General features: G+C 39.4%; 2 protein-coding genes across 5 annotated transcripts in view; one reads left to right on the top strand and one right to left on the bottom strand.

The window, feature by feature from the left end:
• The window catches only part of LOC131354241 (receptor tyrosine-protein kinase erbB-4-like), a 418,103-nt gene that overhangs the window by 191,429 nt on the left and 200,502 nt on the right, over positions 1-26,172 (bottom strand). For all 3 annotated transcript variants that reach the window (XM_058391635.1, XM_058391636.1, XM_058391637.1), the window contains exon 3: positions 320-506. In XM_058391635.1, coding sequence (XP_058247618.1) covers positions 320-506 — 187 coding nt within the window. The remainder of the gene's footprint in view (positions 1-319; positions 507-26,172) is intronic.
• Positions 23,001-25,385, top strand: LOC131354242 (lactose-binding lectin l-2-like). Of its 2 annotated transcripts, XM_058391639.1 has the most exons (3): positions 23,001-23,359; positions 23,438-23,786; positions 23,886-25,385. In XM_058391639.1, the coding sequence occupies exons 1-3, from the start codon at positions 23,065-23,067 to the stop codon at positions 23,887-23,889; spliced, it is 648 nt and encodes a 215-aa protein (XP_058247622.1). In that variant the 5' UTR covers positions 23,001-23,064; the 3' UTR covers positions 23,890-25,385. The 2 variants fall into 2 exon arrangements, with proteins under 2 accessions (XP_058247622.1, XP_058247621.1); XM_058391638.1 differs by having other exon boundaries at positions 23,001-23,786; positions 23,886-25,383.

The raw sequence follows: 26,172 nt of genomic DNA, 5'->3' as shown, positions 1-26,172 counted from the left end.
TACGGCTCTAATTCTGAACGCAATTATTCGGCTGAGCTCAGCGGGCTGTCTTACGTCCTCCCTCTGCAACTCCGGGACGGGAATGAGAAAACAAATCAATCACATATCAAATACATATTCATGTGCCTTCACCTCATTGAAAGACTTATTTGCTCCACAAGCAATCCCAAAGTCCAAAAGCGTCCAGCAAACAGACGGAAAAGCCTCCCATCCGAAATGCCAACTTTTCACAAGGAGCCGTGATTTCATTTCCTCTCTTTAATATTTAAAGCTTCGCAATCCCGAATGCACGCTTCAGAACGGATTCCGAAGGCCATACCTGTGAGGTTCTTGAGGCCGAGCTGGCGCAGTCCAAAATGGCCGTCTCTGCGGTAGTTCAGGAAGATGGCGAGGGCGTAGCGGTCTTCGTAAAGCCGTGTACCACGGATGATGCGCAGGTTCTCGAGAGGCAGATAGTCGAACTGATTCAGAGCCACCAGTACGTATCCGGTTACCTCCCGGATGGACTGGAGAGGAAATGAAAGAGAAAAATGAAATTAAATGATTACTTTTGGTCAGAATTATTATTTCTGCCATTTTAGTACAAGATTTAATCTACAGTACACTCCCATATCTGTGTCTGATGTCAGAGGAATGAGGAATGAAACATTTCTATTCATATTTCCACAAATATTTATCCTTTTGCTAATAACTGTTATCCTTTTTTAATTCAATTGTACAGTGTTTTTATTTATTTATTTATTTTACAATAGACATTGTTGCAAAGCAGCTTTATAGAAATATTAAAATTCTGGATATAAATGATAAAATTTGTAATTCAATTTATATTTATCCCTAATGAGCAAGCCAATATGCAAAATAAAATTTTATAAATGGCCAATGGGGCATCTGTTGCTTAGTAGCATGGGAAAATCAATATAATTTTCAAAATTACTACAAAAATAAAATGATAAAAGCCAAGATTGCATAAATTCCCATGTAAACCCAAATAAATCAGTACTTGTGCCAGCTGAATTAGTGTCATTATTCCAATAGAGGCCATCTGTGTGTAATTATCGTGTCATGTAATCACCATACACCTGTTCCTGGAAGAAGCTTGAATTGGCTAGAAAACAAATAAAAACTGAAAAGTCCAGGACAAAGTTAAAAGTTAAAATTATTATTCGGGGTTTGGTTTGAAAGAAGAAAAAAACAGGCAAATATCCTGTGAAGCACCATTAAACCCATTACTGAAGACTGTAAATAATATGGCACAACTGCAGCACTGCCTTAGAGGAGGCTGTCCGTCACTGACCGGATAAATTAAATAAACTGAAAAGCTGTTCACGGGACAATTCCAGTACTGGGCATTGCACAGATCTCTGAAAGAATAGCGAGCCATATGAAATTCCGTTTGCAGTTTGCCAAAAGGCATGTTGGAGACTGAACAAACATGTCAAAAGTTCTCTGATCTGATGAAAAAAAGTGATTTTTTTTGGCATTGGTGCAAAGCTCTAGGTTTGGCAGAAGCCCAGCACTGCTCACCATCTCAGTGAAGCATGGTGGTGGTAGCATCATGCTGAGCATTACCCTTGTTTCCTTCTTGTTTAATCTATTTATTTTTATTTGACTAACTTGATTTCTAGTTTAATATTAATGCCTATTTTGTGTTGATTCATGACATATAATGCAATTATATTTTGGTTTGTAACTTGAGAGAATGTGGAAAAGGTCAGGGGGGCCAATACTTATGCAATGCACTATAGATGAATGGCTTTTTAATTCTTTTGTGTGTGTGTGTGTGTGTGTTTGTGTGTGTGTATTTACATTCGCTTATTCAAGGAAAAAGTCTGGAAAGAAAATCTGTATTTTTTGGGGACAGAACGGTCACAGAGATGATGTGGAATAAAATAAAAACTCTTGGGATTTTTATGACGTGAAACTTTTCTGAGAAAGCGATACTCCAGATTTCCACATAATGTATTTGATTGCGGTATTTTATTTTTATGTGTCGCGTCGAGAGAAGTGTGTGGAGTAACAATAGCTTTATTTCTTCGTGAGTTTGACGGGAAAGCTGTCTTTTGGGTGTGTTTGCACAGAGGAATGAATTTAGAACAGGCCTGCAGGAGAACATAGGAGTGCTGAATACTATGAGAGGAAGCTATGTGTGTGTGTGTGAGTGTGTGTGTGTGTGTGTGTGTGTGTGAAAGAGATTCTCCTCTCAGTGACAGCTGTCAGTAGGAGTGTGTATCAGCTCTGTGTATTGTGTAGAATGTCACAGCCCTTCATGGTGCCATCAACCTCCACCACTCTCACCCAAAGACATGGACACACACACTTACACACACACACACACACAGTTTCTTTAACAGTTATGCTATCATTTATCCCACTTAATGCCACTTGTAATCTTAACAGTACAGGAGTACACCAGTGTACCAGGTGTAGTATCCGTGCCATAAATGTGTGTAAGTGTCAAAATCTGAATTTGGATTTGTATTTTTTATTTTTTTTCTACTGAATGACAACACTAGCATTTTTGGAGTAGACAGGAATGAGGTGGAGAATAGTCTGGATTGATGGTTTGTTTCTGATGGCAGATGTTGTTTGACAGAGATGTTGCTGTCTAATGAAGAGTCTTCGTGGTATATGAATAATGCCAGTGTTTCTGGTGGGGAATATTGATGTGTGTAGGTGTCTGATGGGGAATATTGGTGTTTGTAGGTATCTGATGGGGAATATTGGTGTTTGTAGGTATCTGATGGGGAATATTGGTGTTTGTAGGTATCTGATGGGGAATATTGGTGTTTGTAGGTATCTGATGGGGAATATTGGTGTTTGTAGGTATTAGATTGAGAATATTGGTGTTTGTAGGTATTAGATGGAGAATATTGGTGTTTGTAGGTGTCTGATGGAGAATGCAGATGTGTGATGGAGAATTTTGTGTTTGATAAGTAATGGTTCCCTATTGATAAGGAATGGTGTTTTTTATGTATAATGATGAGGAATATTGGTGACTGAAGTAGAACAGCAGTGTTTCACAAGAGGAATGTTGTTCTCTGATGGTTTGTTTTTGATGGAAGATGGTGTGGTTTATGCATAATGGAGAACATTACTGGTTTGCAATAGAGAATGTTGGTGTTTGATGGAGAGTGGCAGTGTTTCTAATGGAGAAGCTTGGTGTTTGATAGATAATAGTATTATTTCTGCTGGGCAGTGTTGGTGTTTGATGGAGAAAGGTACCATTTTGAACTGGATGAAGAAAGCTAGATGATGGGGAATTTTGGTGTTTGATGCATTATGCTGATGTTTTTTATGGGGAAAGTTGGTCTTTTATGGAAAGGGGTAGTTCTAATGAAAATTCCTGGTGTTTTATGTATAATGCTACCGTTGTTGATAGGGAATTTTGGTGTTTGAATAAGAATGCTAATGTTTCTATTGAAGTTTGGTGTTTGCTGGATAATGGTAGTGATAATGGTGATAATGGTGTGCACTAGACCTTAATGAAATACTCATTCTCATCCAAAAAAAATCTGACTTTTAGGGTTTAAACTCATACATATTTGGCCTAAAACCATTCATTTACAATTAACAGAATCTGGGAAGTTTTTCAGAGTCCAACCTAAGCCACCAAATACTGCCTCCAAGCATAGGAACAAATCAGATATTTGTAAATTCTTGTCAAATGCCCTACACATCTACCCCAGCCTGCCAACTACCCCAGAAAGCCTGGCACTGGCAACTAAACCCATCCTAGTTACCTAGCAACCTCAGAAATCCGCTAGTAATCAAAAGACCGGAACAAAATAAGGCCCCAGAAAGCAACTGGGGGTGAAAACCAACAACAAACAGAGGCATCTTTGTTTTTCTTTGTCTAATTTAATTAAAACATTACTTTGTTGAGAGTCCTATTCATTGTCTTTGTTCACTTTCTACCATTTCATTTTGTCTCTCTTTCCTCTACTCATTTATTTTATTGTTAGTGGATCAATGATTTCCAGCAAGTTAGAGAAAGGGCCCATTTCTCTTTCTGTTTACTCAGTAAGGAGGTGCATAAGTAAAGGGAAAACATCTTGTTGTGATTATGAGCTTGGTTTAAGAGAACAGCACAAACTGAAAGAAAAAAAAAAACGACAGGCTATGTGGAGAACACCACCTCACTCCCAATCATCAGCAGAGGTAACTTGAAGGTTAACATGCCTGCTGTTATTTATAGACCATGGAAGTGATTGGAGAAGGTCTGGATCTTTTCAAACCCCTTCCTTGAAAGCCACTTCCAATGAGCTGAGTGGGACACTCAGAGGATAAAGCCTGTCCCCAAGAGTGCCCCATGTTCCTCAGGAGACCCTTGGGGGCGGACAAGTGCAGGTCCTGATAAAAGCATTCTGTAGATGAAATGTGTGCTAAATTGTAAGCTCGGCAGGCAGAGGAGCAGGGGCATCTGGGAAAAGCATTGGGCCATGAATCAGAAGATTTTGAGTTCATATTTTGGCACCAGCAAGATGCCACTGTTGTGCCCTTGACCTTTAGAGTATGACATCATACACCACTTCATCTGCTCAATTGTAAGTCGCTTTGGATAAAATTACCTGTCAAGTGAGCAGACCATGCTTCTCATGAGCATCAGAAGTGGTTTTATGAAAACAAAGGCCCAAACTACCACGTACATAACCTTCATTCTTCAGATTCTTGTCGTTGTGAAATACCAAACACAAAAAACACAGTTCTTCTTATTTAAGAACACATAAACTAGAGCTAAGTCTTGGCTGTCATTCCTAGCCTCTTTCTGCAAACCTTACCAGAAAAAGGCAGGAATCAATCAATCAATCAATCAATCAATCAGTGTAACATACCACTGTAAAATAGTATAACAGTCCCATCCATGTTCTATTTGTAATAAGAATAAAACAGAAATATATAGTGAAGAGCTGGGTTTATCGTTATCCATACAAGAACCCTGGTCAAAACCACAAAAATACAAGAACACAAGAAACTAATCCAGAGGAACAGGCCAAAAAACAGTAACCATGAAAACAACCTAAGATTCTAAACACTAGAAAATCTAACGATTATAAATGATTTAGAACTGCAAATAGGAATGCAGGAAAGTCTAAAGTATTCCTTCCTTACTTATAATGTTTCCCATGATAGGGTCTGGATGCACAGTGTCCATGAACAGAATAAAGCATGAACAAACATATAGTTCTCTTTCTTCCTACACATTCAGAAGCACTTTTGTAAATCTTTCATAACAGTGCATAGTATTTTTCTTTTTTTTTCCTATGCAATCGTTTTTTCTAATATATTTTTCAGATTCAATACAGTTCAAAACCACTAAAACACTAGACAGACCACTTCTAAAATGACACATTTAGGGAACATAAACATGACCTGTATATATATATATATATATATATATATATATATATATATATATATATATATATATATATATATATATATATATATAAATAAGAAGGACACCAAAGTGGCCAAATGGAAGCTTTTGCACACATATGAAAAACCTGGGGACATTTTATTGAGTGTTTTTCTCCTCCACTGTGGCTGGGCTTTGTTGGAGGAAGTGTGCCCAAGAAACAAAAGCTCCTTTCACTTTCTGAGACGTGCCCAGTATGGAAATAGAGTCCTTCAGCCCTGAACTTCTGAGAGCCATGGATGGGCAGAGAATAAGGGCTGAAGAGAGATAGAGTGGGGATGGAAGAAGGAAGCAGGGTTTAAGAGAGGGAGAGAGAGAGAGAGAGAGAGAGAGAGAGAGAGGGTGGGCTAGAGAGGCAGTGCCGGAGTCCATAGCATGAGAAGGTGTGCTGTGAAGCGGATCATGGCTAGGCTCCTGTATATTTTAATACATAATTAATACTCCACCTGTTCCAGTTCAGAGAGAAAAACAGAGAGAGAAAGAGAGAGAGGAAGGAGAGAAAGAAAACTCAGGCGTACAAGCATGAGAGAGGAGATAAAGTATGATCTCACAAGGGAAATAGATAGAGATAGTAGTACAGAGTGAGAGAAGAGAAAGAGAGACCAATTAAGGAGAGGGGGTAAGAGTGTAATGACACTATTAACACATTTGAGAGGCTCAACACATGTTACACTGATTACCTCTCATTTACATACATATTGAACTTGTTGCGTGAGCCGGAGGGGTTTGACAAGTGTATGTGGGATTTGTTTAACTTCATCCACCTCACCTCAGTTAAAGCAAAGCATCATTCCCTAGATTTAGGGGAGGATAGGAGCACCCTAAGACCATTCAAAGACGAAACCTGGAGAGGAACCGGTCTCTAAAGGGAACCCATCTTGTTCTGCCTGATGGATTATAAATCAGAACAGTATACAGGTGTAAAAGAGTAAAGACACACATGTGAGCTGAGCACAAGCCAGTCCTAAGTACAAATCTCCAATACCCAGATGAGACTATCCACTGAAGCAAGAGACTTGGGGATAAATTCTTTTTGGGAAGTGTATATCTTTAGTATATTCATGTGGGACATGGGGCTGTGCAGAAGATCCAAGCAGAAATAGAGCATCAGGATGAATCTGGTCACAGCAGCATAAGAATTACCAAAGAAATGGTACCGAGGGCTGGAAGAGGGGCAATGGTAGTTCAGTGTACAGGATTGGTCAACTTATGGAAAAGTTATGGGTTCAGAACCTAAGCTGGCACTGTGTGGCCCTTGAGACCAAAAACTGCTTTATTTGATCTTCCCACAACTGTTCACTTTGAATAGAATAATGAGCCAAAATGAGTTAAAGTAAAGGGAGCAACCAAGATTGCTTGCTTGGAAATTTGCCACAGCCTTGATTTCTTGTGGAGAGTGTCAACAAGCGGGTCCACTACTATAGCCTCTGACAACACCAGACATCTATGCATTTTTTTTCTCTTTAATTCCTTTTTTTCTCCATCCAACTACGTTTTGGAGACTTCATGCAATTCTGCTTTTAAAGGGCAACACTCTCAAGAAGTTGGGTCAACTAGCATCTAAAAGACAAAAAATATAGGACACCCTCAAAGCATACTTAAGCTATTCACTTTGTGTCCCTGCCAAAATGCTTTCCCATGAGTTATTCGCCTGATAAAGGACCTGATTTGAAGACGGGCATAAAAAGGAATTGGAGATAATCAGGACTCATCTAACGCCACAGTGAGTCTGGTAGTCATTAATCTTTGTTAAATAGTGAATCCAGTAAATCTTTGGTGCTTCGAAATGCATGACCAGTTCAGCAAGCAGTCTTGACAGTGTGACAGATGCTTGTAAGGCCTGCTGATGAACAGTGCCCACTAGCAATGTTCACCGCTTTGTGACAGTCAACAAATGCAGATCCTGTGCAGACAGATTTGTGAATCTTCAGTAATTGTTTGAAGAGAGCCAGTGACTCAGCTGTTCAGGGAATTTTATTCCACCACCTGGGTACCAGAACGGAGAAGAGTCATACCTACTTTGAGAGCTGAGCGATGATTGGTCGAATGGAGACTTGCTTGGGGTCAATGGGAGTGTGGTGCAGAGCAGGGCTTGATACATGTCCTCAGGTCCATTTTTGTCTTTCTAATCAAGTATCAGTGCTTTAAATCTGATGTGGGCTGCTACAGGGAGCCACTGGAAGCTGCCCTGGGGCATCCCTTAAGGCAGAACTGGGATTTTCCTGTCTTTGTGACTGAGCAAAATCCCAGACTAGTAGCACCTTCTTCTCCGGGTCATCTCTGGTGTCTCATTAGCCAGCCAATAAAAAAGGTCCATTTGAGGAAGACAACATGAATACGGGAGAAACAGGGCAGCAGGGCAGTGTCCCGGAAGGCTATGAGTTCAAATCCCTAAACTGTTGAATGCCTGCTTAACTTGCAGCATCTTCCTAATGAGAAGACATGTATGCAAATGAATCTCAGAAATGACATGTGAGCTTTTAACTAAAGCTTATTATCATGAATCCTCCTTTCTGAGTTTCCCAGCATAAGTAATTATAATTATAATTCATAATTCAGTTTATTTGTATAGCGCCTTTAACAGTTGACATTGTCTCAAAGCAGCTTTACAGAAGTATAGAAACATAAGGAAAAAATGATGAAGTTTAAAGTTAAGTTACTATTTATCTCTAACATTTATCCCCAATGAGCAAGCCTGAGGTGAGGGTGGTGAGGAAAAACTCCCTGAGATGATATAAGGAAGAAACCTTGAGAGGAACCAGACTCAGAAGAGAACCTAATCCTCATTTGGGTGACACTGGACAGGAAATAATGTAAATGTAGGTAATGTCCTTTCTACAACACCAACCAAGAGCTCCTAAAGAACTAATAGGTCAGTGTAGTTTCTGAGTTCATTATAGCACTAATCCCTTCCTGATGAAAGCTGACTGATGCAGCAGAAGTTCAGAGACGGCGTGATAGCCTCCAAGTGGTTCTAACCAAAGCTGTCCCCTGGGTCACAGGTGGACTACGTAGATCTATCCCCAGCAGCAGTGAGCACCACCAAACCATGAGACTCCAACCAGGGGTAAGTACTTCTTCTGTCTTGAGTTTACAATGTGTGTTTTAGTTTGTTTTGGTTCATTCCTGTCTCTGCTTCTGTCTGTTCATTGGTTTATCCCCCTAATGTGTTCTGCTGTTCTGTATTTCTCTTGGATTAATTTGCATATGTCTCCTTCATTCCCATGTCTTCGTTTCCCATGCTCAGTGTTTGTCGTTCCTTGTTGTAATTCCTGGTTTTGTCCCTGGATTGGACAAAATATAGATTGGATTGCTCCTAATAAAGGTCACCCCACTCCATCCAAGCTACAATAAACCTGCTTTTTTTTTACAGGTCATGGCTATGATATACATTTGGCTGAAATGTGACAGAGTAATTACTCTTTGCCACCTTGGTGTAAGTGTGATTGGTTGAAAGACAGATAAATATCTGTATTTGAGCGTATCGGTATCAGAAAGACAAAACTGCAAATGAATAGATCTGAATCTCGCAAAGAAATCGGCGTGGTTCTTTAGAAGAAAGAAAGAAGGCCACTTCAGAAGGCAGTAGCTGTGTCTCAGAGGTGACACGAGCGTCTGAGGGCTTCCTGTGAGATTCATTTCATTTCCTCACACAGCTACTCATATCACCAACAGCTCACACTGCATCAGAGATTAATAACACAGTTCTCACTTGGAGTTTCTGGGAAGCTTCTATCGAATTCTGAAGTGAGTTAGCACAACAATACATCGACTGGACTTTTAAAGAAAAATAAAATGTACTGCACAGGTACAAACCAGGTACAAAATACCCAGAATGTGGTTCTTAAGGTTAAATTCTGTCTCATTTGTAAAGGGACGCACTATCCACACAGGTCCTCTGCCTGAAAGTGTTTGTCCCCTGAAAAAAGGGTATAATCTTTATTTTTTTTTCCGTATAAAAGAATACACAGAAAGCCTTCTGTAGTAGCAGATGACAAATTTGTTCAGTATGGAAGCTCTGAGCTGCTTCCATATGCTGAAAATGATATGCTATGCCATTATTATGAATTAATATCTAATTATTTCTACTTAATGACTTGTTATCTGAAAATACATTCGGGGGTGTCGGTTTTGGTCAGAACATTCACGATGATGGAGAATAATTGGAGAAACACCATGTGGTGCAAAACATTTTGTGTGTGTGTGTGTGTGTGTGTGTGGACTCATTCAAAGTAAAGCTTTCTTACAAACAAGAGACCTGTGCCGTGTTTTCTCTAAATGTCACATCAAAGGTACGTCGTCCTCTACCATATGATCTTTACACACACACACACTTTGTCACCCTGCTCAGCTAATGGTGGCCCTTTCAGTCACATTACAGATAATGAAGCATGCTTGAGTGCCTATCGATTCAGCACAACAGTGATTAAGAACAATAGCCATATTTTTTTTCAACCCTCTCTTGCCTCTATTTTATCTCCACTCGGTCACACATTCATTTCTTTTTTTTTTTCCTGTTCTACTGTCACACACTCATTTCCCAATTTCCTCACATGACTCTATCTGCGTTAATGGAGCTCTCCATATTCAATATCTGCTCCTCTACTACTCAAACCAATCCATATCAGCATGGCTTAGGCGCAAGTATGGACCAAATAACGGAGAAAAGAACACGTGAGTGTCAACTAACATGCAACTGATCTGTTTCTTTCTCTGTGTATCGAGCAGTATGAATGTGTAGCTTCTCACAACCTCCAGACTTGCCTGATTCATCCTGATACTTCATCTACTTGAAGCTTTTTATTTGCTTTCTGCTGCTGTGGATCCACATTATAAAAACCAATATATAGCCAACTGTCATGCTTGTTCCAGGTTCTTGCTATAGATTTTGCACCTAAGAACTCCTACATTATGGATGGTTAAACTACAGATGCACCAAAACTAGAAAATGCTTCAATGGGAATTTGATTTATCAATGGGAATAACATCAAAGGGATACGGGCAAAACAGCATCAACAAAGAGGAAGAGTGCTATTAGATCTTACAAATTATAGCCAAGAAGACATTTATTTGGTTTTAGTTAATGCTTTTGAATAATCAGGTTCATGGTGGATCTGTACATGAAGTGGGAACATAACTCTCTGATCTCCACTTCGGAGAATCATGGACAATCAACTGTCCTTTTCTTCCCATGTTGCTAATGTGACATACTCATGTCGGTTTCTTCTGTACAACATCAGAAGGATTAGGACATTTTTATTCCCACAGGCTGCTCAGGTGCTTGTTCAGTCTCTGGTCATTTTAAGACTGGACTTCTTCAGCTCTCTACTGGCAGGTCTACCTCTGAATGCAATTCGTCCTCTGCAAATGATCCAAAATGGAGCTACGTGACTTGTTTTCAACCTGCCTAAGTTCTCCCACACCACCCTACTGCTGCTCCTTCACTGGCTTCCAGTAGCTACATGAATCAGATACAAAACACTGACCCTTGCCTACAAAGTCAAGACTGGACCAGCACCATCTTACCTCTTATCACTCCTTAAACTGCAACTCGCTCCCTCAGATTTACTAGCCCTGCTCAACTGCTCCCATCTCTCACGGTAAAAGGTAGGTATACATACTCTTCTCTATTCTGACACCAAGGTGGTGGAATAAACTTCCCAGAGATGTTCAAACAGCTGAGTCACTGAATCTCTTCAAACAATGGCTGAAGACCTACCTCTTCCTGAAACAAGCCTAAGCCTGTGACCTATTAAACCAGTGTTAATGCATTCATTGATGGAGACTTCAAAGTCATAAAAAACATGGGCCAAATAAAGCAGCCTGTTCAAATACCAACATGTTTTTTGGAAGGTGAGAGGAAACTTATGCTCAAAATCAAACCAGGAACCCTGGACCTCAATTTCGTGAAGGATGTACTACATTCTGTACATACACGTATTATTTCACAGACTGTTACATACAACAACACACTCATTAGTTCCATTCCTTCAGTGCTGGAGTTATTTTATAAATAAGGGATACACACACTAGAGTATATTCTTCCTCTACAACAAGAGAGACTGAAGAAATGATGAGCTGAAAGGCACAATAACGCTACATAATAATACACATAATGAGCGGTGACTCGTTTCTTGACAGGGGAGGCGAGAAAAAAGATTGCATTTCTGCATGTTAAGACCATATGATAACCCAGATGAGTTTCCACACTCCACTACCAGCAATACAAAGAAGTGCCTAGCCTTGGTCACAATTTCAAACCTTAACAAATGTTACCTCAAGGACATTCCAGAATGATTCCTAATTTATTTAAAAGTATAAGCAGTCTAATTTTTCCCTCTATAAGATCTCCACCTGAGGATACACCGATGCAGCCACTCAATCAATATCAGGTGGAAAAATAAAATATATGGATGAGGCCTTGAAAATTTATTTGCTCAAGGCGAGCATTAACAAGGTGAATATAAACACTCGAGTAGGCGAGGAACCTGATCGGAAAAGTAAATCTTCGATCTGACCGTGGTGCAGGATGGCTAATAAGAGCACAAGCTGCACAAGTTTCACAGACATTGTTTGAGGCCAAAATCAGTGTGTTTACTCTGTGTTTTTAGATATTGCTGACTGGCAATGTTAATGAATGCTAATTAAAAAAATCTATAAGGAGATCTACCTAAATTAAAGATATCATAAACACTTCAGGCTGGTTATGATTGGGTGCAGAGAGAGGCAGTGCTGGAAAATACCTCCCGCTAATTTTTGCAGTGATAGGTCAGTAACGACGTGTGAATAAACAGGGAAAGGAAAATAGTAGCAAATTGTTGGCTCATAGTGAGTTTATCAGTTTAACTGCATCTCCCAAAAGAGAAGCATCAAGCTGGTTAAATCTAGTAAAAAAATTCTATTGTTTATGTAGTGAGGTAACATAGTTTCTTTATCGATTAGCATCATAGTCATCAACTGGCAGACTGTGATTAACTAAAATGATGCACTGGAATAAACGTGGATTCACTCAAGTGGTTAAGGCTCTGGGTTGTTGATCAGAGATTCAGGGTTCAAGCCCCAGCACTGCCAAGCTGCCTCAGCTGGGCCCTTGAGCAAGGGGTGCAGGGGTGCTGCATTATGGCTGACCCTGAACTTTGACTCCAAACCTCCAAGGATGGGCTATCTGAATAAAGAATTTCACTCTGTAGTAATGGATATGTGACAAATAAAGGCTTCTTAGCTTAAAAGACCATGTGGTGATTTTTTATTAGCTCACACCTCTGACATGAAACTACATCCCAGCTATCTTCTCTTCAGAGTCCATGACAACACTGAAAAGACAATCCAATCATTGAATCCGAATCAAATTTCAAGTTTTCAACCTATTCCACAAATCAAACAAAGATTATTTCCAGTAGCATGCAGATAGAATTGACTTCCCTACAGTTTCTAGCTTGTTGCAACTTTCTATTTGTTTTCCATGTCCCTGGGGCTGTGAATAAGAAGACCTGTGATATTCAGCAAGATCAGTGTAAAATTAATAAAGTTCAGTCCGAGGAAATAGTTACCTAGTTGCAGAAGGTGAAGGACTCTCATTCTCATTGCAAGAGGGACTTGGACTCCATCACAATTTCCGTAATGAGGAGCCTGTCCCGCTGGAATTCTCCAAATTGAATTTATATGTATGTAATTATATGTAATTGATTCGTGCCATTAATTATGGTCCGATTCAGCTTGTGTCATGGTTAATATTGCACACTTTCGTGGAGAAGAGGCTCCGCACTGGGACCGTTTGGGCGAATGGCAATTATTCAATTAGAAAGCACGAGTCCTGCCGCATCTTAATCCTATCCGTGCAGAACTGCAAGAACGTCATCTTTAATCAGGAGTAACTTTTCATGTACGCCAGAGGAGAAACACAACACCAGTACGTACACTGAGAGGGAATGACTTTAGGGCGGACACTTCTCAGTCTGCCTGTCTGTCTGGTGTCCTGATTTACTAAAGAGAACTCAGACCTTGACCATTTCTTCAAGGTCAAGGGATTTCATTAAGCAAATCAAATAGTGTTCAGGTTTCAAAGTCAACTGTGAGTTGACTCTCTCATTAACTCTTATTAATGATTCAGGAAAAAAACAAAGCCGGCTTTTTTTCCCACAATAAGGGATATCTGAAAGATAACCAGGTATACAATGCCTCTGTGTCTGACACTTGGCAAATACTAAATCAGCCTCGTGCCTTCTGGCTGAATTTGAATGCATTTTCCCAGGTGGATATAACAATAACAGAATAAGAGTCTCATATCTAAATCAGGAATATAAGGAATGTACACTTTAGCAACAAAGGCTGTTCAATTAAAAAAAAAAAAAAAAAAAACACAGCAGGGCTTTTTTATATTTCCGTTAACATCCTCCCTCCAGGACAACTTAAATAAAAAAAATTAGCTCAATACAATTCAGCCGGCATCTGAATTATCCTATTAGTGCAGTGTGATTACAAAAAAGCAAGACTGTCTGATGTGACTAAGATTTAATCAAGGAAGGTTATTATTATAAATTAATGCTAATATGCTTTTACAGAATTTTCCCAATATGCTCACTGCCAAGTCCCAGCTAATAGCTAATTCTTATCTATTGCATAGCAACCATCATGCTGGTATGTGATGCCATACCCTTTCATATTTTTTCCAAAGCCGACAGCCTATTAATGATCTAGATGGGAAGCTTGTGGGACAACCCTGTTAACCAGGAATCTGGGCTTTGAAAATGGTGGAGAATCTCCAACATTTGGACCATTGAGAAAGATCTTTAACCCTCAGACACTCATATCTGTGCTTTAATTCAGATTTACCCTGTTGGTTCGAATTTTTCTACCAATTTCCTCCAAGTTCCACCTGATAACAAATTATTCTCTATCGCAGTAATTAACCTTTTGTAGCCAAGGATCCCTTTAACTGTAAACTAAATTCTGGATTAAGATCAATATTATTTACAATTTTTTTTTTTTTTTTTTAAATTTACAATTACTTTTTGCTCCTGAACTTTCACATTATATCCGAGTTCATTTTGGTGCTTGGACCCCTAAATCTATCACTAGCATTGAATCAACCAGACTGTGAGTTTAAGATTGTATATTTAGCAAATTTAGTCTTGTATCATGTATCCAGGATATGAAAATCCCAAAATGGTGCAGAACCTCTGCTAAACTGCTAAACTTTCACCCAATCCCCTCCAAATGTAGTCAATCCACATATAATGTGTACTTCTTGGGTTGTTGATCAGAGGAACGGGTTTCAAACCCCAGCACCACCAAGCTCCACTGTTGGGCAATTGAGCAAGGCCCTTAAACCCTCCCTATCCAGGGGCACTATATCATAGCTACCCCTGCACTCTGACCCCCAACTTCCTCAGCTGGGATATGTGAAGAAAAGAATTCCACTGTGCTGTAATGTATGTGTGGTGATAATAAAGGCCCTCAGTTCTTCTTCTTTTTCTATTGCAGAGCAGCTGCTAATCTGAGAGGTTAGGCTAAAAACATGTGCTGCGTATTTGCGACCTGCTGCATCTTCATGACCTTCTGCACATGTGGTGTCAAGGAGAATAAAGGTGAGTGCTAATTGAGTTTCTGTATACCTAAAATAACATATGCCTGCAATTAGCTAGCATCACTTACAGGGAAAACTGTCCTGGAAGAACACTTTAGCAAAATCATTTTAAAATAGATATTGCTCATCATAACCTATTCTCTGCCCATTTCTTAAATCCCCAAAGAAACAATTGGTTGCTACTGAGAGTCGTAGTTTGCCTTTATTTATTCTGAATTAGTCCTCTTGTGTTATGCTGCTAAACCAGTAAACAGTTACAGATCATTGCTTTGTGATATTTGCAAAGTAAATTGAACCATTAATTACAACTCAGAACTACAGGTCAATGTGATAATAAAAAATAAATAAATAAAAAATAAATAAATAAACTGAATGTATTAAAATCTCCAGAGACTTTAAATCTTACCTGCTGAAAGTTCTGCTGCATTATTAGTTCAGAGCCGTGAGCTCTCCCTCTTATTAGTTCTAGTTGCAGGTTTTTTATTTGGATTGGAGGTTTCAATCAATTCAGCTTCAGAGAACTCAAAGACCCATATGCGCTGGCTCGCTAACCGAAACCTAATTAGCCTAACCCCTGCTATGGCTCCCTGTGAAGGCGTCATTACCTCTGCTGAGATGTTTTCACACCTGACTCCGGACCATGCTGATTTATTGGCAGGACGATCTCTTTAGCCTCACTGCACAGTGCTCATGGGGTTGTTACTCTAACTCCTGAAGAGTCTGATCAAGCTTAATAGACATAGCACCGTTATTAGCTAATAAATCCTGATAGGTCTGGCTGCTTAGGAAATCCATACAGACAGCTAGCGACACTTTATTTCATTTTCAAGTGATGCAACCTGCTATTCAACAGATCCTTAGTATATAAAAGTCAGAATTTTTGGTATTCAGGGTTTCTCACCTGATATCGCCCTGTCAGAGCGTTTTCATTTTACTTTCACACCAGGTGCTATTGTTGCTCTTTTAGTCTGGTTTGTTTTCCTAAAGTGTGCACCTGTTCCGTGTTTATACCTTAATTAGCCTGTCGATTTATAGCCTGCTGTTGGTTGCGTGTCTGTTCTCTGCTTTTTTGTTTACGTCTCTTCTTGCTTTGGTGTTATTTACATGTTCATGGCTGCTTTGAATTTTGACTACCCAAAACAAATACCTTGCTGAGTAACACACCTCAGCTTCAGCTACATCGAACAAACTTTATAGTCGTAAAGAGTAAGTAAAACTGAAGTAGAAGGATGAAGAGGATGGTGCAGAGCGAATCGGAATGTGGATGTGGTAACTTAGTGGTTAAGGTACTAGGTCACTGATCAGAAAGTTTTTGAATCCAAAGTACACCAAGCTGCCAGTGCTGGGCCCCTGAGCAAGGCCCTTAACCCTCAGTTGCTCAGGTGTCTTTAAAAAAAAAAAAGAGAGAGAGAGAGATAAATTGTAAGTCGCTTTGCATAAGGGCATCTACTAAATGCCAGAAATGTAAATGAATGTCTGTGTGCTCTGGAAGCCTGAGATTTGGAGCAACAATCTGGTGCAAATGTTCTCATTTCCTCAGCAAAGGAGCTACTTTGAATCAGTTGAAGGAAAACTTTAGTGGGCTATTGTGTAGATTATACTGCATTTTGACACGAGCAACAAGTGCTTCACTTTTATACGTCAAGTCAAGAAGCTTTTTTATTGTCGTTGACTTTTCTCCAGGACCCTGGTGCTACATAAAACAACACATGGCTAAGGATTTAACCCTCCAAATTTTAAAAAATATTTTGCCCTTGGGGTCAATTTGTCCCCAGCAATTAAAAGCCTCCAGAATATCATTTTATTTGCAGTTTTTGTCAGGTAATTTATGTTTCTTTGTTGACTACACTACCAGTCAAAAGTTTGGACACATCTTCTAATTCCATGGTCTTTCCTGATGTTTATTTCTTTCTACATTGTAAAACAATGCTGAAGGCGGCCGAAATCCACAATAATGTCCTCTGAACAGTTGATATCGAGATATGTCTGCTACTAAAGCCTTCATAACGCCTCTAATCTGAGGTGCTGTTAATTGGTGATTTCTGAGGCTGGTAACTCTAAATGAACTTCTCCTCTGCAGCAGAGGTAAGTTTTGGTCTTGCTTTACTGGGATGGTCTTCATGTGAGCCAGTTTCATCATGGTGCTTGATTGTTGTTGCAAATGCACTGGACAATACTGTTCTTGCAAGAACTATTCCAGACCTTCGTGTCTTAAAATAACAACTGACTGTTTTTTGTTGTCGTTACATGTGGATTACTGAAGTCCATGTGCGTTATTTCATAGTTTTGAAATCTCCAGTATTGTTCTAGAATGTAGAAAATAAATCCCTAAACAAAAAACACTGAATTAAAAGGTGTGTCCAAACCTTTGACTGGTACTGTTCCTCAATAGCTTTTTAAATAAAACATAACCCTAACCCACCTGACCACCCCATTGTCATAAACACCCAGAATTTCTATTGTGTAACTATAGAAAAATTTATAAATCACAATAAAATCTCACTGATTTACCTCAAATTGAACAGAAAGATCCTTTTTGTTGCTTTTATTTTATTTCTAAGTATAGATTTTTGTTATTTATAACATTTGGAAAGTAGTATGATTTCTGTTATCAAGGATAGTAACATGTCTTTTCCCCACAGGGTCTCTGAGAAATTATAATTTTCCTTCCCCATGTCGGGTGAACTCAGTGGTTCTCGCAATACCACAGGTATATTTATGTTAGGTTAGGGCTCTAGAGCAGAGGCATGTTCGTGAAGATTATAAAATTGATTGTTATAGTGACCTCAATATTATCCAAAACAACCAAAGCAGATAAAATGTATTTTTTTCTATGTGTTTTATCCGTTTTTTTATGTGTTTTAGCCTGGCCACAAACTGACCACAATGGACACTTAAGCCACGAAATGTGAACATGACACTGAAAACACATTAGCACGATCATTTTAACTGGTTGTCTCCATTAAAATAGAAAAAGTCATTGTTGGGGCCTGGGTTTGATTCCAGGGAGGGGCAGGGAGCTAACCCAGCCACTGAAGAGTTAACTCTCAGTGCCGGTCCCAAGCCCGGATTAAATGGGAGGGTTGCATCAGGAAGGGCGTCCGGCATAAAACCTGTGCCAAATTGAAACATTTGGACCAAATGATCCACTGTGACGACCCCAAACAGGGAGCAGCTGAAAGAACAACAACATATTGTCCTAGCCATATAAAGTGCATCGTGTGCATCCTAGTGAGAGACAGTGCAAACAGACAATACAAAACAAAACCCTACAGGATAGATACACAAAATACTGCCACCCAGTATACATTCTGTATATTCTACAGTACATTGTGCAAAAAAATGTTTCCTAATGTGTGCACCTGCTCTGTATTTATCAGTGTTTACTCAGTATTTTCACATTTAGAAGGCAACCTGATGCAGAACAGCGTAAGTGAAAAATGTGACCTAGTTAAAATGAATACATGGTGAAGAACTGTGGTCAAATGTGATGCAAATTAGTGTTATGCTGAATTACAATACCATCTGCCCAAACAGAGCCTTCTGACTCAGTTAGCCACTCATATGTAAGTGTTTTACTCTTACACTTGATAAAAATGTTCAATTTAATGAGAAGGTATAGGCACCTGAATGCAGATGCATTCTAACAGTGGTGACTGGAAAATCTTCAAGCTTCACCAACTCCCTGGATATCTCTTTAATTTTCTTGCCAATGAGCTGGATGCTCAAAGCCATAGTAAAGAATGGAAAAGGCAGGGAAAGAAGGAGGAGCTTGTACAGCCTCTAAAACCTCTATAAGCACAGGGATAGAATTTCTTTCTTAGGTTTGAGATGATGGAATGGAAATCAAATACATTATCGAGTCAGTTGTATTGCATGATTTCACCATCAACCATTAGGCCCTGCCTGAATCTAATGTTAGTGCAGAGCGAATCCTATGTTTGGAAGGACATTTTCATCAGCTTTCATCGGTGCCACCATTGAGCAAGGTCCCCAATCCCCCCAACCCCCGCTCCAGGGGTGCTGCACCATAGCTGACCCTGTGCTCTGACCCCAACCTCCAAGGAGGTTTTTTTTTTCCATTTTGTTTAAAGTACATACAATACTTACTGTTTTGTAACAATTCATTTCTATCTAGTGGGTTTTTCATGTTCTTCATTTTTTTCAGAATGTCAAATAGCGTTAAAAATCGAACACAAAGATTTTTTTTTTACAAAATAATTTGAGACCCACAACAGCAGTAACAAGCTACTCTTATTTTTCTTTTTTTTGCCAAGAGGCTTCTGAAGTAAGGGAACATGGTGAGCATCAATGCCTCCTGGTTTTTCTGGTGGGATTTCTAGTGCATTGGAAGGATTTTGTGTTTGAGATAGACAGAGAAAAACAGAGAGAGAGAGAGAGACAGAGAGGGAGTGAGAAAGACCTTAAAATGGCCGACTTTCTGATCAGTGCCCTGATTTCTGACACAGGAAGCTGACTGAGACATTCTCAGTGTCACAAACCTCATAAAGAAGTCTATTTGAGATGTTTGAGATGAGCAAACAATTATTTACACATGTATTATGTAATAAATTAAGCTGGAAGTTCTATCTATCTTGTACATAATCTGAAGAAACTTATCACTCCATTCCCTCTTTAAAGGCTAAACATAACTCAATATCAAGAAAGATCTGTATCAATGCTCTTCTCCGTCCTGGTAACCAGGTGGTAAAATAAACATCCCCTGTTAAAGTCTGCTTCATTTTGCCATATATTTTTATTTTCCATAAATTTTTTTTTCTAAAATTCAGCTCAGCTCTAGCTCTCAGCTCTAGCCCAACCACTACAAATGCTCTAGGTGTAAATACACTTTGAGCTGAAATCAAATCAAATTGACCTTTTTAGGTCCTCAGAGGATTAGAGCATAGACCATTATTTTGCATATGTTTTAAATGCTGTCTCTTTTTACTGGACTGTGATATGAGTGGTGACATGCGGCATAGAGGAGAAGAGACATTTAAATTTTTCAATTTCAATTGCATTTGTAAAGTGCTTTAAACAATGGACATTGTCTCAAAGCAGCTTTATAGAACATAAGAAATATAGAACAAAAAGTTTAAGATGATATTAAAATTTATTTGTATTTATCCCTGATGAGCAAGCCTGAGGTGACTGTGGTAAGGAAAACTCCCTTAGACGGAAGAGGAAGAAACCTTAAGAGGAACCAGACTGAAAAGGGAGGAACCAGACCCAAAAGGGCAGAAATGTGAGATTAACATGGGTTAAACTGAGGACAGTCCAAATATCTTCTTCTTCTTCTTTCGGCTTTTCCCTTCAGGGGTCTCCACAGCGAATCATCTCTCTTCACCTATCCCTATCTTCTGCATCCTCAACACTTGCACTCACTAGCTTCATATCCTCATTTATTCCATCCATATACCTCCTCTTTGGCCTTCCTCTTTGCCTCCTGCCTGGCAGCTCCATGTCCAACATTCTCCTACCAATATACTCACTCTCCCTCCTCTGGACATGTCCAAACCATCTTAATCTGGCCTCCCTAACTTTTTCCCCCAAACGTCCGACATGAGCCATTCCTCTGATGTACTCGTTCCTAATTCTGTCCAACCTTATCACTCCCAAAGAGAACCTCAACATCTTCAGCTCTGCTACCTCCAGCTCTGACTCCTGTCTCTGTCTCAGTGATACTGTCTCTAAACCATACAGCATGGCCGGTCTCACCACTGTCCTGTACACCTTCCCCTTGATTCTTGTTGAAATGTTTCTATCACACAGAACTCCCGAAACCTTTCTCCACCCATTCCAACCTGCCTGCACTCGCTTCTTTACCTCTTTACTGAGGACAGTCCAAATATATTAATGTAAAAAAAAAAAAACAGTAGCAGGGGTCAGAGAACATATTTATTCATAATTGTGGCAAATATCAAAAACCAGGAAACACAAATAGGGAGACCAGAAAAACATGGCCCAGACCCTAAACAGCAGAAAAGTAGTAGCTTAGGGGTTAAGGTGTTGGACTACTAATCAAAAGGTTGTGAGTTTGAATCCCAGGTCCACCAAGCTACCACTGCTGGGCCCCTGAGCAAGGCCCTTAACCCTCAGCTATACAAAATGAGATAAAAATGTAAGTCCTTCTGGATAAGGGTGTCTTCCAAATGCCGTAAATGTATTGCCTTAAACAGCAAGCCTCAAGTGCTACAAGTTTCAGTATTTCAATTTAAACCTAACTAGAATTAAAGTTTTTCCATTTTCAATTCTAATTACACCAAAAAGTGAAAATAGACAAGATGCCATTGAAAGATATCAGTCCAATTTCACTGAAAAACACAGTAATGGAAAAACTGGGGGGAAAAATTCGACTAATGGAAAAACAACATTCACCGCTTTAAAATAATGATTATTTTCAGCATTTGAGGTAACTCACAGCATTTGGCTAACACTATTAGGAAAATAACTGCTGATTAATTCAGCCTGTTTGGTCCTGTTGGCAAAATTCCTTGCTAATAATGTATTATATTTTTTTTACTTGGCAAAGGATCTTAAAGCTGGTATCTGATCAATTCAACTGAATTGATTACGTTTCATTATGGAGTGTAACTATTTAAGAACGATCGAATTGTATGAAAAGCTAAGGTTCTAAAGGTTTTTAAAGTAGATTTTAGCCTGTTGAACCAGCTCCTTAGACTGTTTAGACATGATCTTCGTACATGAATATCAAGAATCCTAAATCACTTGGTCACTCAACACCAGCTCCATCACCAGGAAAGCCCAGCGGCGTCTCTACTTCCTGCAAAGGCTGAGGAAAGCTCATCTTCCACTTCCCATCCTGACCACCTTCTACAGAGGGACCATCGAGAGCATCCTGAGCAGCTGCATCACTGCCTGGTTTGGGAATTGCACCATCTCGGACCACAAGACCCTTCAGTGTATAGTGAGGACAGCTGAGAAGATCATCAGTCTCTCTTCTCTCTATCACAGACATTTACTCCACATGCTGCATCCGCAAAGCTAACAGCATTGTGGATGATCCCACACACCCCTCACACACACTCTTCACCCTTCTGCCATCCAGAAAGAGGTACCGAAGCATTCGGACCCGCACAACCAGACTGTTGAACAGTTTCTTCCCTCAGGCAATCAGGTACCTCAACAGAGAACTGAGCTGTGCTGGACACACGCACACACACACACACACACACACGTACAAACAAGATCTGATCTCAAAGGAGAACTGAACTGTGCTGGACACGGACACACACACATACATAACACACACGCACAAAAAAGAACTGGACTGTGCTGGACATAGTCAGACACACACACACTAAATGTCCTGTTTGCACGCACATGTCACTTTACATTTCACTTTACATTTATATTAGTCTTGTTACATGTGTCACTTTAATAACTGCAATAACTGCAATCACTGTATACACTGTTCTTTCATTGTCTAACATTGTCTTGGTCTTTGCACAAAATCATAACATATGTTGTTTGTCTTGTCTTGTCTTCCTGTGCACTTCTGTTGTATGTCTTAAAGATTGCACCTTTAGTATAGTTAAATTTTTTTTAGTTTAATTTTAATTCTTAAATTATAGTTTAATTTTTTATCTCTATGTTTAGTTCTATGTTTGTCTGCGTCACTGTACTTTGTCTTTGCATGTGTAGCACCTCTGGTCTAGGAGGAACGCTGTTTCACTTCACTGTGTACTGCATCTGCTATATATGGTTGAAGTGACAATAAACCTTCTTTGATTTTGACTTTGACTCAAACAATTTGAAAATATATATATATATGTTCATCTTTTCAAATTTCATATGGGTTTCTGAAAAAATGCTCTATGCAAAAGTAAATGCAAATGCACTGAGTTTGTGCTGTAAACAAAACGCAAATGTATTTTTTTTTTTTGGAGCGTCATTGGAGACTTTTTTAAAGATTTTTTTTTTTTTTTTTTGCATGTCTTTTACATTTAGTCTCAGGGGAACTGGGCTTTAAAAGGTGTGCGCAGAACTCACACACAACCCTTAATCAAGCTTTCCAGGTCTCAAATGCTTTACAGCAGAGATGAAATCGCCATTATTTCTCTCTCTTCTCTTGGTGCTTAGTGGTGTAGCTGTAGGTAAAGTAAGATACTATCATTACATTCCTATAAAAATGAACTGGACTGATGCTCAGAACTACTGCAGAGGAACCTACACAGATCTGGCCGCTATTGCTACCGCCGAGGAAAGCCAGGCAGTTATAGAGATTGCAAAAACCTATCAAAATAACTTTTGGATTGGGATGAACAAAATCTTGGCGTATGACAGCTGGGGATGGTGTGATGGAGAACAAACCAATATATTTAACTGGATTCCCGGTGAGCCCAATAATTATTTAAATAATGAGAACTGTGTTGGTACAAGTATAACTGGCTGGTTTGATTACTCCTGTTCAGGAGTTTTTCCCTTTCTGTGTCACTGGAACATCATCTTGGTGAAGCAGAATAAGACTTGGGAAGAAGCGCTACAGTATTGTATGAAAAACTACCTAGGCTTGGCCTGCCCGTCTTCTGCCTCAAAAATACTTTTCACCGAAACGGAGGCTGCGCAATCCCAAACCGTGAGCGTGTGGACTGGGCTGCACTTCATGAACGGAAGATGGTTCTGGTTGAGCTGGGAAACTACCATGATTTCACTGCCCTCATGTCCAGTAAAAAACTACCGCTGTGGAGCTCGCAACCTCAAGACACATACCTGGGAGAACAGACACTGCAATGAGAAGCTTAATTTCATCTGCTACACAAGGTGAGCAACTCAGATTCAATTCTATCTGTTCTTAAACATTATTTGCATGGTTGTTAAGGCCTGGGGTAATTTCTTTTCCCAATTTTTGTATCTAAACAGATGATTTTCTCCAAGCAAGACATTCTGGATGAACGCTAAGCGTGTCAGAGTAACAGTCCTTACGTTTTACGGCTATTTCTGAACAAATCTTGTTTGAGGAATGTTTAGTTTTTGGTTTCTGGTGGTTTGCAAGCAGACGTTAAATCAATAATAAGTTAGTTTTATGTCTCTGCTGTAACTTCAGCCTTTTTAGAATTTACCAAAAGGTTGGGTCTGGTGTCGATCTTTCTGATATATCACCCAGGTTAAGATCCCTCATTCCTGCAATAAAACCGCAGGCCTTTTCTTTAGCCCATTGCGGACTTGTGTCAGAGGCATTAGTTTGCAGGCCGTTGGTGAGTAGTGGAGTCGATCGTGGGGCTCTAACGCTGTGCTTACTGTCCCTGCTGGCGGATTTATGACCTGCAATGATGAAAGCTCTCCAGGCCAGCTTGTAAATTCAGCTTCGTGTCCAGGGCAAGGTCTAATGCATTATCACTGAATGTACTAAAGGTTGCAATGCTGTCAAAGCCCTGCTGGGCTGCACAGAGATTTACAGACGAGGCTGCACGTAGCTCCGATCGCTAAAGCTTTGTTGAAGGGAAAAAAAAAAGTCCATTTTTTCTTTTCCAAACACACATTATGAACTCCTACTTGCCAATTTTCTTTTTTGGAATTTGACTGCTTATGAATAAAAGAAAAGGGAAAAAAACATGAAAGAGTGAACAATTTGCTTTTCACAGTTATTCATGCTCAATGCTAGACAAAAAAAAGTCTGTAATTATCCAGCTCTGACTATTTATGAAGGGATGAAGAAGTCTGAACAGGGCTCCTGGGTGGAGCTGGAACACGCACTGACAATGCTCTAATTGCACGCTAAAGAGCTATAATTACACCACCAACCTCTTTCTTTCTTGCTTCCTTTCATTCTCTTTTTTGTGCCTTCTATTCTGTATCCAAACTTGTTACACCTAACCAGAGATGTTCTTCTCACGTACCTAAAGGTACGTCAAGTGAAGAAATGAATACCTAGCATCATTAGCCAGTGAGCAATTAAATTAGTGTATACATTAGCAGCCCATGGAGCTCTTTTAATCTCTTTCTGTGCAAATAACCCTGTTCATGTGACTAAAGTTAAGCAGAGAGATGGCATTGTTATCTCCTGACGAAAAGGAAAACCTCGTCGACCTCGCCGACCTTTCTCAAACCAGACGCATGCCCAGTAATTAGAAGCCATCGGAGTGGCACAATATAACAACTTACAGGTAGCTCTTTTCAGTTCCACATTAGTCAAAAATAAAAAATAAAAAAAAAATACCTCCACTGATAATTAGAAGTAATGTTCTATACTGTCCATGAAATAAAGTAATTTAGAAAAACTGTTGCTTCAGCTACCCTTTAGAGACTCCTGTAGTCTTTTAGTGATTTTATTTTAATGTATTTTCATTTATTTCTTTCATTTTATTTGTATTTTTTTCATTGCTGTTTAGAATTGCTTTTTTGATTCGATTGTACATCACTTTGGCTGACTCTTGCAGTTTATATAAATGTGATATTTAAATAAATCCCACTTGACTTGACTCATTTCTTCTCAGCTTTTTGATTGACAGACACAGTGTGAGAAACCAGGGGTACAAAAAAAAGGCAGAGAGACAAATATAATTTATATTAATGTAATATATAATAAATTACAGGAGCAAGCAATGTGACAGGAAGTAGCAATATGCATACTTCATCCTCCTACACGAGACCTGGGCTAATCTAATTTAAATCAGGGCTCAGGTTTTATCCGGGAGATAGCCGTAATACTTCTGTTAAAGTTTTTTTTTGTTCTGACATGAAGTAAAATATCATAAAATTTAAGAATTTCTTTTGAGAGTCAACAGATCATTTCTATTTATTTCCTTTATGTATTGATGGATACAGTATGGATACAGAGAGAGAGAGAGAGAGAGAGAGTGTCAGAGAGACAGAGAGAGAGAGAGAAAGAGAGAGAGTTAGAAAGACGGAGAGAGACAGGGAGAAAGAGAGAGAGAGAGTGTCAGAGAGACAGAGAGAGAGAGAGAGAGAGAGAGAGAGAGAGTTAGAAAGACGGAGAGAGACAGAGAGAAAGAGAGAGAGAGAGAGAGAGAGAGAGAGAGAGAGTGTGTCAGAGAGACAGAGAGAGAGAGAGAGAGAGAGAGTTAGAAAGACGGAGAGAGACAGAGAGAAAGAGAGAGAGAGAGAGAGAGAGTGTCAGAGAGACTGAGAGAGACAGAGAGAGAGATATTCTAAGCTGGAAATCAAGCCCAAGTTTCTCAATTTGCAT

Source organism: Hemibagrus wyckioides, linkage group LG06 (assembly GCF_019097595.1).
Source record: "Hemibagrus wyckioides isolate EC202008001 linkage group LG06, SWU_Hwy_1.0, whole genome shotgun sequence".
Classification (NCBI taxonomy): domain Eukaryota; kingdom Metazoa; phylum Chordata; class Actinopteri; order Siluriformes; family Bagridae; genus Hemibagrus; species Hemibagrus wyckioides.
This window is presented reverse-complemented; position numbering and strand designations above follow the sequence as displayed.